The 18,276-nt window shown below is 38.1% G+C and overlaps 1 protein-coding gene across 5 annotated transcripts in view; it reads left to right on the plus strand.

Moving 5' to 3' along the window:
• Positions 1–17,597, plus strand: part of LOC137298906 (septin-2B-like) — a 104,919-nt gene extending 87,322 nt beyond the window's left edge. For 3 of the 5 annotated variants that reach the window (XM_067831291.1, XM_067831276.1, XM_067831300.1), the window contains 7 exons: positions 376–493; positions 4,784–4,885; positions 5,644–5,789; positions 6,548–6,646; positions 10,402–10,477; positions 11,707–11,825; positions 13,064–17,597. In XM_067831291.1, the coding sequence (XP_067687392.1) occupies positions 376–493; positions 4,784–4,885; positions 5,644–5,789; positions 6,548–6,646; positions 10,402–10,477; positions 11,707–11,808 (643 nt within the window). In that variant the 3' untranslated portion in view covers positions 11,809–11,825; positions 13,064–17,597. The remainder of the gene's footprint in view (positions 1–375; positions 494–4,783; positions 4,886–5,643; positions 5,790–6,547; positions 6,647–10,401; positions 10,478–11,706; positions 11,826–13,063) is intronic. The other 2 variants (XM_067831284.1, XM_067831309.1) reach the window with 1 other exon arrangement.
• Positions 17,598–18,276: the final 679 nt, after the last annotated feature.

An 18,276-nucleotide genomic window follows, 5' to 3' on the forward strand; every position in this document is an offset into this window, starting at 1 on the left:
GCAGCTAGGTAGATTCTGGCACTGGCCTCCATGCCACAAGGAAGTGGTGAGGTAACCCAGTGGTGAAAGCATTTGCTCGTAATGCTGAAGGCAAGGGTTGATGCCCCATATGGGAATAATGTTTGAAGCCCATTTCTGGTGTCCCAAAATGTGATATTGCTGGAATATTGCTAAAAGCAACTTAAAACCCAAGTCACTCTCTCCATGTTGTTAGTCACTCAGCCACTTGTTATTTCTTCACTGTTTTTAAACATCTTCCTCAAAGGACATATTTATAGATGAAACACAGCTAAGCTAAACAATGCTGAAATTGTTTCATGCACTTGAGAACATTTTTGTTTCTGCATGTATTGACTTTGCCTGTTTTCGCTGCAGATTGAAACCTCTCGACATATCCTTCATGCGAGCACTACATCACAAGGTTAACATTGTTCCAGTAATAGCCAAAGCTGACACGCTCACAAAACAAGAAGTTTTAACGCTCAAGCGACGGGTAAGTGCACAGAGAGGGTTTCCGCCATCTTGACATTACAGCAGAAATTTGGTTTAAGAGGGGATGTGCAAAGTTAGGAATTCATTGGGAGAAGTGATGCACTTGACACTTCTCACAACCATCTGCAGTGATGCAGCTGTATATGATATACCACCTCTCAGAGGTGCAAAGGGATTAGAATGAAACATGACGATTAGATCATCTCAAATGATTAGTTGTCTTTATTTATTTATTTATTTATTTGTTCATTCATTCATTCATTCATTCATTCATTTATTTATTTATTTATTTATTTATTTATTTATTTATTTATTTATTTATTTATTTATTTATTTATTTATTTCCCTCTAGTTTAAAGTTGTGAATAAATATTCCCTGAAACAAAATGTCTTGTGGTGGCTAAAGAGATGTACACCTTGGTACAGACTAGCTCTTTCATTTTGTCTGTATGGCAAAATAACAAAGCTATTATGACATGGTGTGAAATGGTACAAAGTACTAGAATTAATTCAAAATATGATAAAATTATGTTACTTTTATCCTTCGTGTACATGTACGTCTTGTGTAGGTTTAGACTGAACAGAAGCCGCATGACTGTGGTAAGCTAGTTAAGAAATGTCGCCATGTTTCCATGCAAGTGACAGGTTCACAACATGTAAGCTAGATAGGATTGGGTCACACTGGTCAAGTATGTTTTAACACTTTCTAGGAATTTGGGGACATCATTTCCTTCAACACAGAACACACTGTAGATATTTGTAGCAATTTCCTTCCTTCCCAACAGGAAGCTTGGTCTCCTGTAGACATGGTTAGTTTGCACAACATGTTATTACATATCCTTGTTACAGGTCAACATATTCAGTATATTTTTCGTCAACTGAAGGGACACATGTGGTCTAGATGCGCAGTCAAAAAAAAAAGTTCATAGTATGAATCCCAAATTTATCGTATTGTGTTATAGGTTTATTATGTGGATTGTTTCATTAACATGACAAGCATCTGAAACCTTTAGCGATGTACACCTAGGGTTTTTGTCCTGATATATGATATAATGTGACTAACTGGTGAACCAGACTCCATGACTAACTCAGTTTCTCACTCACTGCACTTGCCATGATATGACGTGAATACTGTACAAGCTGATGTAAAGCTAGACTCACTCACTCACTGCAGTTGCCATGATATGACGTGAATACTGTACAAGCTGATGTAAAGCTAGACTCACTCACTCACTGCACATGATACGATATGATGTGTATACTGTACTAGCTGACGTAAAGCTAGACTCACTCAATCAATCTGTCACTCACTGCACATGCCATGATATAAACCTGAATACTGTACTAGCTGACGTAAAGCTAGACTTACTCACTCAATCTGTCACATGAGATGATATAAACCTGAATACTGTACTAGCTGACGTAAAGCTAGACTCACTCACTCAATCTGTCACATGCCATGATATAAACCTGAATACTGTACTAGCTGACGTAAAGCTAGACTCACTCACTCAATCTGTCACATGCCATGATATAAACCTGAATACTGTACTAGCTGACGTAAAGCTAGACTCACTCACTCAATCTGTCACTCACTGCACATGCCATGATATAAACCTGAATACTGTACAAGCTGACGTAAAGCTAGACTCATTCACTCACTCAATCTGTCACTCACTGCACATGCCATGATATAAACCTGAATACTGTACAAGCTGACGTAAAGCTAGACTCACTCAATCTGTCACATGCCATGATATAAACCTGAATACTGTACTAGCTGACGTAAAGCTAGACTCACTCACTCAATCTGTTACATGCCATGATATAAACCTGAATACTGTACTAGCTGACGTAAAGCTAGACTCACTCACTCAATCTGTTACATGCCATGATATAAACCTGAATACTGTACTAGATGACGTAAAGCTAGACTCACTCACTCAATCTGTCACATGAGATGATATAAACCTGAATACTGTACTAGCTGACGTAAAGCTAGACTCACTCACTCAATCTGTTACATGCCATGATATAAACCTGAATACTGTACTAGATGACGTAAAGCAAGACTCACTCACTCTATCTGTTACTCACTGTACATGCCATAATAGAACCTGAATACTGTACTAGCTGACGTAAAGCTAGACTCACTCACTCAATCTGTCACATGAGATGATATAAACCTGAATACTGTACTAGCTGACATAAAGCTAGACTCACTCACTCAATCTGTTACATGCCATGATATAAACCTGAATACTGTACTAGATGACGTAAAGCAAGACTCACTCTATCTGTTACTCACTGTACATGCCATAATAGAACCTGAATACTGTACTAGCTGCTGTAACACATGTAAAACCAGACACACTAACACAATCCTGACATGACAGAGTGAGTCAGACACTGTTCCGTGATTGTGTCTGTTGAGAGTCACAAATTTTAGAGCTCCAAATGGTCCGTCTGTCATCTGCCAACCAGCTCTGGAAAGCTTCTTTGAGACTTTTCTCACTCAACCAACACTGCTGTCAGAAACATGGTGTTATCAGGATCAAGCAGTTAAGATCATGTGCATTTAACTCAGTATGTTGGCTAATGATACTGCAGCACTGTCAGAGAGACAACATGAAAGGTTTAAGTTTCAATTAAGAAATGTGTAATCTCCTCAGCTGCACCACGTTGTCAAAGGAATGTTATCTTAGTACTACACAAATATCCCAGTATTCACAGGCCTCCTTCAGCTAACATTTCATCCCAAAAATGAAGTTAACTCTTTTAGAAATATAAATCTACAAAGTAAAAGCTGAAATCCAAATGGAGCTCAGAACAATGTGTAATGTCAGCTGATGTAGCTTGATGGTTCAAAAACCTGTGAGAGAGTCCTTCTTATATTTCATTGGGGATGGGAGATCCAGAACCTAGAAATGTAGACTTGCTTAATTTACAGACATTGCTGGGCTGAAAGAAAAATGTGATAATCATTCTTGAAAGGGATTCTGAGGTCTTGAAGACAGGCAAAGGAGACCAATAGGAAACTAGTGAATGAGGTTCGTTCTCTAGCAGATAGTTGTGTCAGCAGTTATTGCAATGACTGAGGCACTCAGAAGTATGTTGACTCTGTGATGGAAACAACTCCCCATGGGGCCTGTTATCATCCTCACTGAAAGCCTCCTGGTTAGATAGCGGACATTCTCCCAAGCCATGTGGCTGGAAGTGTTTGTGAATGGCTACACTAATGTATAACTTGGACAGAAGCAAATAGCTTCATTTAAAATGAAAAGGAGCCCCAAAGATTCAGAACCTGTTGAAATCTAGACTTTCATTTACAGGCATTGCTTGTCTGAAAGAGAAATGTATGGTTCAGGGTAGTATTTGTAATACTTTAATATGCTAGAAAGCTAGGGCCATTTTGTTAAAGTCAAGCCAAAAAAAAATCACAATATACTGTACACAGTTTCACAGTTTCTAAAGAATCAGTTAGTGAATCTATGGTGCAGAGACAAGTTTTTATTTGTTAAAGACTGGTGTGAACATTTCCATGTGCAAAATGTGTAAATACAAGGAAGTGAAACTGTAAAGTATCGTAACATGATGGATCAGGAATGAGTCAATACTGTTAATAAAGAAAAAATTACGGGAAAGATTCCAGCTGTAAAAGGGAAATTGCCAGATAAGTTACTGAAGGCCACAAGGGCCTGCAAATATATGAAACTGCCAGCTGATACAATAACAACCAGCACAAGGCCTCTGGGCCAGCGTTTATTTTGACTGCTGAGTGGGCTTCTTTAGTGTTTTCTGTTATTTAAGCTGAATAAATTGGCAGGGGTACTACAGATATGTAGCTCTAATATGTTTCAGTATATAGAAATGTTCTCTGGCCTAAATCAGAATATATGTTTGTCCTTGAATGATACAGAATGAAAAGCTTTATTTACTTAGCCTTTGAATCAGATTTGTAAGACTTGGAAACAAAGGGTTAATTGATCAATAAGGTTTTATCTGGATTCCAAACATTCAGCCAAACATTCTGAAGACAAATTTGGAGCAAATGTTATACTCTTTTTTTTTTTCTTAAAGTCCTCATTTCTTAATACTGAATGATATTTTAAGATTTCTAGGCAAAAATGAAACATTAAACTCCACCTCTTGGTTGCTGTTGTCATTGTCAATGACGTGCAAGATACTTCCGCAAATACTATATGTTTTGTCATTGCCATAGTAACATGTATTTACTTAGTGACTTAGTCATATTTCACTGACAGTTCGCCTGTTGATGTTGTTCTTGCAGATCTTGGATCAGATAGATGAAAATGGAATCAACATCTACCCTCTTCCTGACTGTGATTCAGATGAGGATGAGGACTACAAGGAACAGTGTCGACAGCTCAAGGTCAGTGCAGCAAGTGCCCTTTCTGGCTTGGCCCTAGACCTGGTGATCACCCCTTGGGGATTTTTGGGCTGCACTTGTCTCTCTGATTACAGAGCAGTAGAGGCCCTCTATAGCAGCCCTATGAAGATATATATTGCTCTCATAGTTTATAAACCAGACTAGTTCTTTTCATGTTCACAATTGCCAAATCTAAATGTACCGACAACACTTAAATGCTAGCTGCTTAACAACAGTAAGTTATAAAGTATTGGAGAAAGAAATGCCCTTAAATCTATTTTGTCCTAACCTTTGTAACCATCTGACTGAAACACCTGCTAATTTAGTATTGTCCAGATTGTTGGTGAATGATGAAAGGGAGATAACCAATGACCATGTGAATGTTTAGGGCACAGACTGAATGAAACTCCAGCTGTGTTTGGGCTTTGCCTATTACCATTAGGTTAAAGGAAATGTGCCAGAATTTGATGGGTTATAAAGATTGAAATTAGTTTTGAGGTATGTCACACTGAGTTTATGTAAAGACCTGAGCAAGATCAAAAGGAACGAAAAATGCTCACAAGAGATGCTGTTTTATTTATTTCTTTTCTTTTCTTCTTTTTGGTAGAATCTATATAATGTAGACCTCCCTGTCCAGTCTTTATTCAAGAGGGCAAATATTTGAAGCGTGTTCGAGTATATGATCATAAAGGGAATGCTGTAGCTAAAAACGCAGAAAATATCAGGATTTAATGTTATGTTCTTGTTCTCTGTGATTTTAGCAAGCTGTTCCATTTGCTGTTGTTGGTGCTAACACAATCATCGAGGTGAAAGGTCGCAAGGTCAGGGGTCGCATGTACCCCTGGGGAGTGGTGGAGGTGGAGAACCCTGAACACTGTGATTTTATAAAACTTAGGACCATGCTCATGTGAGTGGTACAGAGATATCAACCTCTACTATTTTTGCGTAGTCTACGCGAATTTCAGCCTCAAACCACACCATGATCGCTGTACAAATTCAACCAAGTTTGAAGAAAATTCAGTAAAATTTGGATTTATAGATAAGAACATATTTTCATCGATTAAATACAATTTTGGAGTCCTCGAACCATCCATTCATCAAATTTAGTAACATATTTGAATTGGAATCATTGCAAGTAACAGACGTAATTTTAGTGAAATTGGAAGCTGATTTGTATATCTTTACAATTCAACCTGCTTATATTGTACCAGCGCAAAATTACAATGTCACTGGTCATTCTGTTTGATTTATGCGAAACAGGTGTGTGGAATTAAAGCTTCACTCTTGATGGTAACCCAGAAACTAAAATTACATTGTGATCAGTGCCATCTTCGTGAGCTTATATTCTTTTCTGATCATTCTACCAGGATTCATGTTCTGTTAAGGGATGATGTTGTCTTTTGAAGATTGTATTATTGTATTCAGCATATAGAGTGCAAATGAACGACATGGACTTCTGTGAGAGTTATGCCCCTTGGAAATTTCTGTATTGCAGTAATATGATATGATTGCATTTGTTTATACACAGTGGCTATGTCCCTTGGTATTACAACTTTTTGTATTAACCACATGTTGGAATATCGGTAGACGTACCTGAATTATGCCCCTTGATGATGTCACTCCCGTTTTCCCTGAAATTGTTGCACAAGCTGCTCTTCCTTCCAGAACACATATGCAAGATTTACAGGAAGTGACACAAGAAATTCACTATGAGAACTTCCGAGCAGAAAGGTTAGCCACAGGTGGTGCACAGAAACGAGTCAAGTATGTATGCATGGCCTTTGGCTGTTCCCCTCACTTAGTCAAATCAGGGTGCCATCTCGGCTGGCTTCATGACCACAAGCAACATTACTCAGAAAACATTTGCCTGCCACCATTCACAAACAATTGTTTGGAATACAAGGAAAATCATTCTAAAGCAATTCAGTATGGAAAAGAAATTTGGATGCTCAAAAGTTTAGTATTACTGTTATTTTGTTCGTTTGTGTTTCATTGTAACCTAACAAATGTATCATTTCAAAAAATACTCATGATAGTGAAAATCATCTTGGTCTACTTCAACAGAACTGTCTCCGCACTGGGACTATACTGGATGAAAGGCTTGTCATAGTCTTAGCGCTGAGATAGTTTGTGGAAGTAATCCCAGGGTGCATCAGTGTTTGGACCTGGAACTGGTAAACAACTCCGATATGGCACCCTGCACGAAAAATGAGTTCGAGTTGTACAGGTTACATGCCTTGGTTAGAGTAGGAGGTAGTCGATATGCAATATATTTACTTGAATATGCAGCATTCCTGTGGTAGTGTCCGGTCAGAACCTTGGACTGAAGACTTGTCAGTTACTCCCTCTCATGAAGCTCACATATTCAGTGCCAGTTAATAAAAATTATTCAGAATTTATTCCCAATTATTATTTTGTGCCATATGTTATTTACTAGCTTTTATGCTCGGTGTCATTTTGAGTCTTCTGTAAACTGGCATTGTTTTGGTTGAGCAAATAGTTAGAATCTTCCAGTCTCCATTTTTGTTTAGAACCTCATTTATTTGGACTTTGTCAATTTAGAAACAAGATCTGATAAGTTTAATATTTTACGGTATTATGAAAACAATGAGGATAAGTCCTTAAAAAGACGTTTGTAAATATGACACAGATGTTCAAATATGACATGTTGCTAGTAAATGTCTTTATGTGTAATATTAATTTTGGATTCATCAAGTGAACACAAATTGGACTTGCCTTACAAAACAAATGATTATACAGACAATCTTTCTCATGTTTAATTTGTCTCAAAATCAGTCCATGTCTGGTGTTCCCCATCGTGAATTTGCTGGAATATGGCGAAAAGCAGCGTAAAACCATACTCGGGTCACTCTAAATTAGTGCTGTCCAGACAAGAGAGGTTCCACTGTTCATAGTTAGTCTGTAGCCAGTAATGGAGTCTTTCTTGTAAGTTTCTTGTAGACGTTTCATATTTTTGTTTGTGTATGAATATATATTTTAATTTATGGTAGTTATCATTTAAAATATATATGTTGTATAAAGGATATTAGAGGTATTTGCAGTATACTTAATATTTTGATAATATGCAGGTTCATTTTTACTTGTATGATCAAGTCAGTTGTTAATGCTTAGACATATGATGTCATATTATCATGTAAGAAGTATGACAAGGCTCACTGTGAAAGAAGTTCTATAAACATGTTATACACCACTGTTTCCCAATATATACCTCTGTACTATTGTATATGTGCTTGGCATTGGTTTTGGAATATCTACCTGTAACTTTTGTCATGTTAAGCCAGCCAGATTCTAATTCAGTGCTTTTGCTTAAACCAGGTTGACAGTCAGCAGTTATCTACCTTAGTTTGCTGTCTTTAAGTGCTTAGCCTTTTTATGTTGAAAGCGAGTATGATTAGTGAAATGTTTATATGAATACATACATGAGATTAACCCAGGATTTCTGCTTTTCTTCTGTTCTGGTAATGTGTGTGCTGTTTGCCCTCCTCCGTTCATAATGATGGTAAGCTAGGTGGCATCATCCATATAGTGTCTGTGTCTTTGTTCTACTAATCACTGCTTCCTTCATTCCCCATCGACTCATGAATATTCAGTAATCTTGTAACCATGGTAACCATCTTTAGCATGTTTTGGGAACAAAGTGACTTCTTGATACGTATTAAATTAAAACTTTTATATAGGACGAAACTATATCAAATGTGGGCTACACAATTTAGATTGATCACTGGCTTGTCTGCTTCAAAGATGGTTGCTTACAGACTCTCACCGTATAACTGGAATATAGCTGAGAGCGACATTAAACAACAAACATAGTTTAGAGTGTGCTGCCAAGCTTTTTAAAGATTAATGCAAATATATTTAGAAACAGAACATAAAATAGTTAAGGATATGAATTTGTTTAATCCTTTAGATATTATTTATATTAATTATATTTGTCATATTTATTGTTCCACAATCAACTATGGGTCTAAGACAGGAAATATATATTATTCATTCCTGTTTAGATGGGTAGCAGATAGTTTTTAAACACCAAACATACCTTATATCATTTCTCTAAATGTCTGTAATCATCGTATAACACCATGGGGCATGTATTTCATCTTTTTTTTATTGTCATCAACACTGTTCTTATGTAGGAGTCACCAGTTATAATAACTTGTAGAAATGTTTTATATATTAAAATTCAGATGTTCTAAGTTTTATTTTTTTAATTAATGAAATCTAACTTGAACTCTTTTTACTGGTGAATATTTAAGTTATAGTTTCTTTTCACAAATAGATTTACTAACATACTGATTTAGACAAAAGTTATCTCCCCTTATGCCTTAAATAAATTTGTCATCTCCTAAATTCTGCACTGATACAAAGACTAAAACATTACTGTCATCACTGTTGAAAATTAGCAACATCACTCATGAACCATGTTCAGTGCTTCACTGGTTTGTATACATTCCATTCCAACATTGGGGCCTGGGGGTAGCCATTAATAACCAGCAAGTCACATGAAGACATTTTACTGACAACAGTCTTGCTCACATGACAATACTACACACCTTGGTCCTATGTCAGGCAGTGGTGTATGACGGGCCAGTGGGGTAGTCAAGTGGTTGAAGCGTCCACTTATCTCACTAAAGACCTGGGTCAATTCCCCACATGGATGCCATGTGTGAAGCCCATTTCCGGTGGCCCCTACCATGATATTGCTGGAATGTTTCGAAAAATGGCGTAAAACCATACTCACTCATGTATGACTAATTTTATGAAGGTGACACAGGTCACATATCACCCTGTGTATTCATGTGATTTGGAGGAATGTAAACAAACCTGTAAAGTCTTGATGGTGCTTATAAACTAAATCTATTCGTATGCACATGGGAAGTCATTGCATCATGGTGTCATAAATATTAATCTCATACATTCCATCATAAACATATTTACTCACATCGCCATCATACTCCAAGTTTTATGTTATTACATTCAATTTACAATTTTTCTACCCAATCGGGCACTGTGAAAATGGCATCTAGGGTGTCATTATTCTCTATACAGAGTCTGCCAGAAAGCTGTTATTCTGGGTTCACATCCCAATTTGCCCTGATTATGTGTCTGGGTTTGTCAGCACCAAGCTGGTTTCCCCAACAGTAAATGTATAACACAATACTACACTTAGGGCCTCCTCCCTCCGTGATGGAAATATTATGATGCACAAAATACAAGAAACCAAACTCGCTCTTTAACCAGACATATATCTCAGGGATATGACTATAATTAAATAATATGTTAAGTCTTCTATATTTAATCAGTTTATCCTGATTGGCCATTGTTTAGCCTATTGACTAATAATTGGCTTGGTGATTTTTTTCTGGTTTGAGATTTAGATCGGCATGGTTAGTAACATCACCTATGCATGATACACTTGCTTATGTAAGCTGCTCAGGAGGTAACACCAGTTGGTCATGTTGAAGTGAGCATGTCTGTGTAACAGCTTTATATTATTTCAGCAAATCACGCAGACCTGAAAGTCAGGAGAAAGACTTTTCTGACCGAGAGAAGCAGTTGTCTGAAAAGGAGGCAGAGGTAAGTGTATCTTGAAACAGTAAAGATATGGGAGTGACCTTGAACAGTAAGTGTTTGTTCTGGGGTAGCAGTTTTGGACTTGCAGGGGTTAAAAAATCCCATCGCCCAATGCCTGGAACAAGTTCGGTTTCATAACATGACCCATTGTGTCATAGAATCAGGACAAGTGGAAAATTACTCAGGACAAGTTAATTTCTTGAAGTCACTTGCCCTGTGGCAAGTCACTTTTTAAAAACATTTTGAATCCCTGACTTGATTCCCAAGTATCCACAGTGGTATCTTGTGGGCTTGCACTAATATACAGGGGCTCTTTTCACAGGGCAGCCTTTACTAAGATTTGTGACTTACGATCACCTTAGTGCTTTGTGAGAAGTGGCCCTGGTCTAGTACAAGCAGGCACACATACAAACTGCTGCATGGGTGAAAACATCTTGAACATACCTTGTACCCTAGTTCACTTCATCTCATCTGTTGTGTTCCCATATCACTCTCCTATGTCGACGTTACCTCGCCTTTGTCGCGTGTCAGCACCTCACCTGTATTCTCATTTCACCTCTCCCTGGTTGTATGGTTTCACCTCATCCAGTTAAAAATATCCTGCTCTTGCCTAACAGGTAAAGAAAATGTTGTCTTGTCCTCAATTCACCTGATGCATGTCCTAAAATCACCTGTACTATGCTGTGTGTACACACTTAACCTCACCTATGTCAAATGCCCCCTTCTAACAGGTAAACAAAATGTTGTCTGTCCTCAATTCACCTGATGCATGTCCACACCTCACCTGTACTATGCTATGTGTACACACTTAACCTCACCTGTGTCGAATGCCCCCTTCTAACAGGTAAGCAAAATGTTGTCTGTCCTCAATTCACCTGATGCAAGTCCTAACATCACCTGTACTATGCTGTGTGTACACACTTAACCTCACCTATGTCAAAAGCCCCCTTCTAACCAGACCTGAAATGCCCAACCTCACCTGTGCCATATCCTCACCTCACCTGTGACATTTGCCCTCACCTCACCAGTGGCATGTACCGTCACCTCTGCCATGCGCCCTCACTTCAACTGTCATCACCTCACCTGTACTATGTCCACACCTCACCTTTACTATGTCTGCACTTCACCTCTCACTTCACCTTTACCTTGTCCTCACCTCACCTTTGCAATGTCCACACCTCACCGATTATGAGTCCACACTATGTCCTCACCTCACCTGTACATGTCCTCAGATCCGCCGTATGCAGGAGATGATCCAGAAAATGCAGAAAGAGATGGAGTCTCAGAAAGGGACACCACAGCAGAATGGCGACGTCAAGTCACACGATGTGTAACTCGCGCTGGTTCTCAGGTGTGTGCAAGTCACTGCATTGGTTTCATATTCTTCACAGCAAAAATTGTCAAACCGCAATTTCTGTCTCATTGGAGTGGATCAAATATAACTGTTGAAATTATGGTTTCAGTACACACAGAAAACCTCAATAAAAGCTCTCAGCTTACTGAGGATATTAGGATCAACCAATGCTATGTCACAAATTTTTCTCATTTATCCAGACAGATCACACTGTTTCTGTACATGCTGAATGAAGATCTAGTATGTTTTCAACTTTGATGCAATACCTCTTCATATGTCTTATTCTAAACCTCACACATGTGCAGGTAACTAATCTATGACTGAAACCTTTAAACTTAAAACATGAGGTCTCTTTATTAAAATCCTATAAATCCAGATGATTCCGGAATGTGAGATCATTGTTATATTACATTATATGTACTTTTCAGCTCTTTAAATCTTGGTAACAATAATCAGAAGGGTCACCTGTCACTGTTCAGAGTTGCCTCCCTTGTTCAAGGCTTTCACCACAGTTATAAACTTTTCTGACTGTCGACCACTCTGTCTTTGCTCCAACACTGAGCTGACTGGTTCCAATGACTAATACTGTTCAGGGTAGCCAAGTAGTTAAAGTGTTTGCTCATTATGCCGGAGACCCAGGTTCAATTTCTTACATTGGGTACAATGTGTTGAAGCCCATTTCTGTTGTCCCTGCCGTGATATTACTGGAACATTTCTAAATGTGGCATAAAAGAGAACTCACTCATTTACTCACTACACTGTACTGATCCCTGCAGGTGGTTTTCTTGCAGGCATATTTTCAAACTAGTTATTTTCCTTATTTATGTAAAAACACGAGCATATACAAATATTTGCTTCACATCCTTTGAAATTTCTTAAGCTTACACACATTAACCCTAAAGCTCACAACTGATAATGTTTCCAAAGGGAGATATCAGAAATGTTTTTATACCAGGGGCTTGTAACACAAAATAAATGGCATCAAGATTTGTCTTGACAACATATACCTTGATGCCTTCAGTGAGAATATATACCTTTGAAGTCATCACCGGCAGTATATGCTTTGATGCTTTTTTGTTTGTTTTTTTGTGCAAATACGTACAAGCACCTATGGCGAACGCAAACTGCTAAACAAAAACAAAGAAGTTTCTGTTCAACTTGCTCCTAAAACTACTCATCTGCAGTATAGATAAGTCTCAGCATCTTGGGTTTCATGTTTTCTCTTTATGTTTCAGGTCCAGCTTTTATCTTACATGAACAGTAATACGAAGAGCTGTGATTGGTCAGGTCATGCCATCATCCTCATCACTGACCAATCAAAATCTCTCTCATCAACCAGGTGGCTAGTCAAGTCTCGAATGTTTACATTTCAACACGCATTCTACAAGTTTCTCTATTTGTCTGAACCAACTTTCAGTATTTTCTTTTGTAGAATTCCATTAGTGTTGTTAAGTGCAATTATTAACAAACTATGTGAGTCCAGTGCCGTACAAACATGTTCATATTTTCACTGACATCAGTGTGTGAATATAGAGTTAATTGATATCCATGTGTTGACGGCTAAAGAATTTGTGCTTGTTTACATATCTTCCAATGAGAAAAGTAGAAATCCCAACTAGAATACTAGTTTGAATTTCCTTTACTGAATCGTAAATAGTGAATTATTTAAAATCTGAATGTACATATCGACATGTCAGGGAAACATAACTAGCAAGTAAAAAAATTAATGCACAAACTTGGATCCATTAATAAGGAATTAACCAGGATTGTGTCAATGCTGAACAAGCATTTGTGATCACACTGTTTTGAAGATTTAACTCCACATGGCAGTCTCTCAGGATAGACAGATGCTCATGTCAAGGAAAATTCTGTTCAGTCCTATAATTTCAGCATAACACTAAAAACTTCTACACAAGATGGTATGCCTTAGGAGTTTCTGGCACAACTTTACTGTACAAGGCAGAGCGGGGAAGTTTTTCTCTCTGAGTTGGTGCCGAACTTTCTCAGATGTAGAAATCAGGATTTGACAATTTTAGGATTTTTTTAACAAAAACATTAACAAGTACGTAAAAGTTTCAGTTGTTCTGGAAAGAGCAGTGTGCAAAGTTTACACCGGTCCTGTGGTCCTGGGCTAGTAAAAATTCATCTGGACCAATAAATGATACGTTTGCAGTGGTCCTGGTGGCCAGTGAATTTTGTATTGATAGTTAAGTTACGAAAGTTATTTTAGACAAGTGATGTATAGACAGGACCATAAATTATTGTCCAGTAACTGGTCCTGTGATCAAATGGGAAATTTTGAAAGGTTTCTTTCCCTGAAGAAGATTCCTCTTAATGGATCCAGATTTGTTCATTGTCCAACACTGATTGTATATGCCAAAATGGTGGAGAGATGTGAAGAGTATTCATGATGACAAGCATCGCGTGTGGTGCACACCCAATATCGTATTGCTCAGGACTGAATAACCTGTCAGTCTAGACCATGAACTAACCAGCATAAAGCATGCACATCCTACAGTCTTCCTGGCTTTGACGGCTTTAATTCATAAGTCTGGGATATGAATTTAGAAAGCTTGATAATCTTGAGTGCAAAGCTAGTGGATACGGGTGGTGTAATGATACTTCCAAGCCGGATAGTATCGCGATACAAGGCTGCCGATACAGTACATCCATTTACAACTCATATATCTCATATAAATCAATCGAGTCATTACGAGGTGTTGGGCAGTGGGGTAGCCTAGTTGTGAAAGCGTTGGCTCATCAAGCTGAAGACCTGGGTTTGATTCCCCACATGGGCACAGTGTTATGTCCCCTGCTGTGATTTTGCTGGAATACAGCTTAAAAACAGCGTGAAACCAAACTCAGTCATTACGAGATATATTGATCTAAAACATGAATAATATCAACAACTGTTCAAGAACCAGTTTATGCAGACCTGATTGCATTTCCTGGCAGCTATGAATAAAATCTTCACAGACATATAAGCTTACTCCCTACAGTATTCCATATTCACTGTCTGATGTTTAAGAACAAATGATTTAGTGTTGTGATTCAGAAAGGGAGAGAGTATAAACATAAGTACTGAATATTGAGCCATACTGTGTGGGATAAACAGCAGTATTGAATTGTGAATCACATCATATGGTATATGTATCGTATCGTGGCCTCATTGTATCTTTACACCTCTAGTGGATTCAAGAATGCTTAATCCTTGTCTCAATAGTTAATTTCAATAACTACCAGCACGAGCACATGTAAGTATCCTCAATCAAATAATCTCAACAATTGTAGAATATTAATGTTTTTCATGGATTTGGTTGAAATTTTAGTTAAATTTACAATGTCCCTGAATGTTTTAAGTGTTACATAATTTGATTTTGCTACAGTTTGTGATAACCGAAATGTTTAACTTGACTTTTCAGAAAATGATGTGTCCTTGTGTAAATATTAATGTCTTCTGCCCATTTCAATGTTATATACTGCTTACATAAGCTAACATGCAAGTCTGTAGAGAATCTGAAGCAATAGTAAACATGTCAATTTTCTTACTCTGCTTAATGTGAATTACCAGTTCTGTCATAGAAGTGGAACAATATTTTGAAAAACATTCATGATTTTATGGACCCAACGATTATTTAAAGTGCCAAAATAGGTACATTCCAAATGTTTGAACATTTTAGCATTTTGAGCCCAGCCTTTGAAGTGTTTTCAACGTGCTATTGTTATCATTTGGTTCTTCGTGGCATCAAGTCTAGTGCTGTCAAATGGAGAGGTGCTTTCAGTGGCATTATTTTCGTACACAGTATTGGTCCAAAGTGCACTACACCAGTTATTTTTGCATAAAGCCATTTTACCTGTTGTGGTTACAAGTAGGTAATTGTTCATCTACACTACAATCATACTCCTTTGTCCAGGGTATTTTACTCATGTTCTTCTCCTGTGTACCTTGGGCCTCATTCAACCATTATTCTTGGGGTGTATTTTCTTCTGGGTGTATTCCCCTCAGGGAGCTGGGAACGACAATGAAACAAGGTCAAAGGTGTATGTCATCACAGAATGAAGATATTTACTGGCTACTCAAGATGGTCTCAAATGAGAACACTGTTGCATTATTTTTTCACATAAAAGATTTGCACGCAAGTGAAAGCACTGAGCTGACAAGCCCTGTGATCATCCAGACTGCCACGGCCTACTATTTACCTACAGACATATTCACATTGTATAATAGGCTACAGCTTATGTAGTGATGTATTGTAGTGTATTATTCTATTACCTCCCGGCAAGGGCACTGTGTGAAGCTGTGACAAAATGTACCCACATGTCTCTACACCAACTCATCACAGATATCCAATCAAATTGGTGCTTTGGGGCAGAAGTGTTGCACCAGTTGAAGGGTATTTCTCATATACTCATATGAACTACACTCATACCACTGTCCTGTTGTATAGTTGGAACAGCTGGTAAAGAGGTTCAGGTATGTCAGGGGCATTGACCATAGAGTTCCACTTGTTCAAGACATTGGGTCTAGTTTTATGGAAGGTAAAAGACAGATCAGGAAGATCTGTTTTATGATCAAGACAGATTTGATGACTATTGTCAATCTGATACATTCTTCAATTGATGTAGTCACTGTTGATCTCTCGCATTGTTCAGCGTCCAGACAAGATTACATCTTGGGTCGGGTGGAAATAACTCATGGCTTGATTTAAGAGACGTTAACTGCTTGCACCAGGTGGAACCTAAGATAAAAACCTAGGTGCACCAGCCAAATTCCAGCTGCACTGCTTTAATGCAGTATGTAGATGCAAATATTTAGATGGTTTATTCAGAAGTTTACCCACTCAAACATTCACTTGCACTGGGTGCAGGTTAATGTAATAACTAGGCTATGCTTTGTAGTATTGGGTTGCACCCGTGCACGTTACACAGCACTAAATCGAGCCCTGTAACTTTTAAATTGTTTGTCTACTCCGATACTGTGGCACATGTAAAATCACTTGCCTTAATAATTTTTCCACTATACTGGCCAATTTTCTTGTTGGTTTTTTAAAACAAGCAACAGAATTAATATTGGAAAGTCATCTGTATATGGGTACAGCATGATATGCAAATGTGCTTGCCCAACTGAAAACATGCTGGTCTGGGACTTTGGGCATTGGGTTATTTCCACCCACCCGCGTGAGTATCTGAATCTGTCAAGCCATGTGAAGTTCCAGGGACCGCTGCTGTTGAATCTTAACATGGCTCAATAACTGGATGGTTTGAAACAATCTCAATGTTGTTGACCAAATGTGTGCTGAATGGATTTGATTGACTGCAGCCATGACAACAGAGAAGGGTTACCAAAATTGGCATGCATTCTGATGAAAAGTTGAACCCCAGATCATAACTTGCTTGTGAAAGTATCAAACAAACAACATTAATCCTCTCTCTCATAATGGCTCATTAGCTTCTGATGCTAGGGCACAAAGTCTCTTGTTACACAAATCGCCATGGAATGAAGGAGGATGGTGTTTGTATGATTGTGATGGAGAACGAGCCAGCATTTGACAATATCTTGCCTCGCCAAGGTTTGTCTTGGCATCAGTGTTATGTATATGTGCTAGCGTTCCCTCTGTAAGCCTATGTGGATAAATTGTACCAGTTCACAACTATATCTGTGCTTGTTTACTTTCCTCAGTTAGGTTTTGTTCAGAACTTTGTAATGCATTTTGAACATTTTGTATGCATCTATACATTGTGAATTAAAATGACTCTTTTTTCATATAATATTGTTGCTGTGTTTTCTGAAGGTTCATCTTTGACTTCAGATCACTTGATTGCCTCTGTGGGGTACTCACTCACTTGCTCACTCGCACACTTTAAGTTACCCAGGCTGGCACTTGGAACTAAGGGAATAAAACAAGGAGAGGTCGACCTTTGAATCCCTAGTTGTGTTAAACCAAAATACTTTAAGGGATGGTATTTGATGTTACCCAAGCTGGCACTAAGGTAATAAAATGAGGACAGTTCGACCAGTGTGTTTACTGGTTGTGTTGTGCCTGATTCCCTGGTTGTGTTATAACAAAATACTTTAAAAGATGGTACTTAATGTTACCCAGACTGGCACTCAGCACAATGGGGATAAAGACAGGACAGGTCAGCATACTGTTGAGGATGTGTTAAGCACTGGCTAGGGATATCTATTAGGAACCGGCAGTGTGCAAGTGCATGTACACACACACATGTCAATGAAAGAACAATAAATTTTTAATATAATGTTAAATGACATGTCACCAAGTCGAATTACTAACATGACACAGTATGTACCTAAGGCTTTTTGTCATTCAACAACACTTTTCAAGTTGACCTGATTGATTTAGTTTGGCCGTTGTTTACTCAGTCATATTCCAGCCATATGAGGGCTGTCTGAAAATAACCAAGGCTAAGCCAGACAATCCAGTTATCT

Source organism: Haliotis asinina, chromosome 1, assembly GCF_037392515.1.
Source record: "Haliotis asinina isolate JCU_RB_2024 chromosome 1, JCU_Hal_asi_v2, whole genome shotgun sequence".
Lineage (NCBI taxonomy): Eukaryota > Metazoa > Mollusca > Gastropoda > Lepetellida > Haliotidae > Haliotis > Haliotis asinina.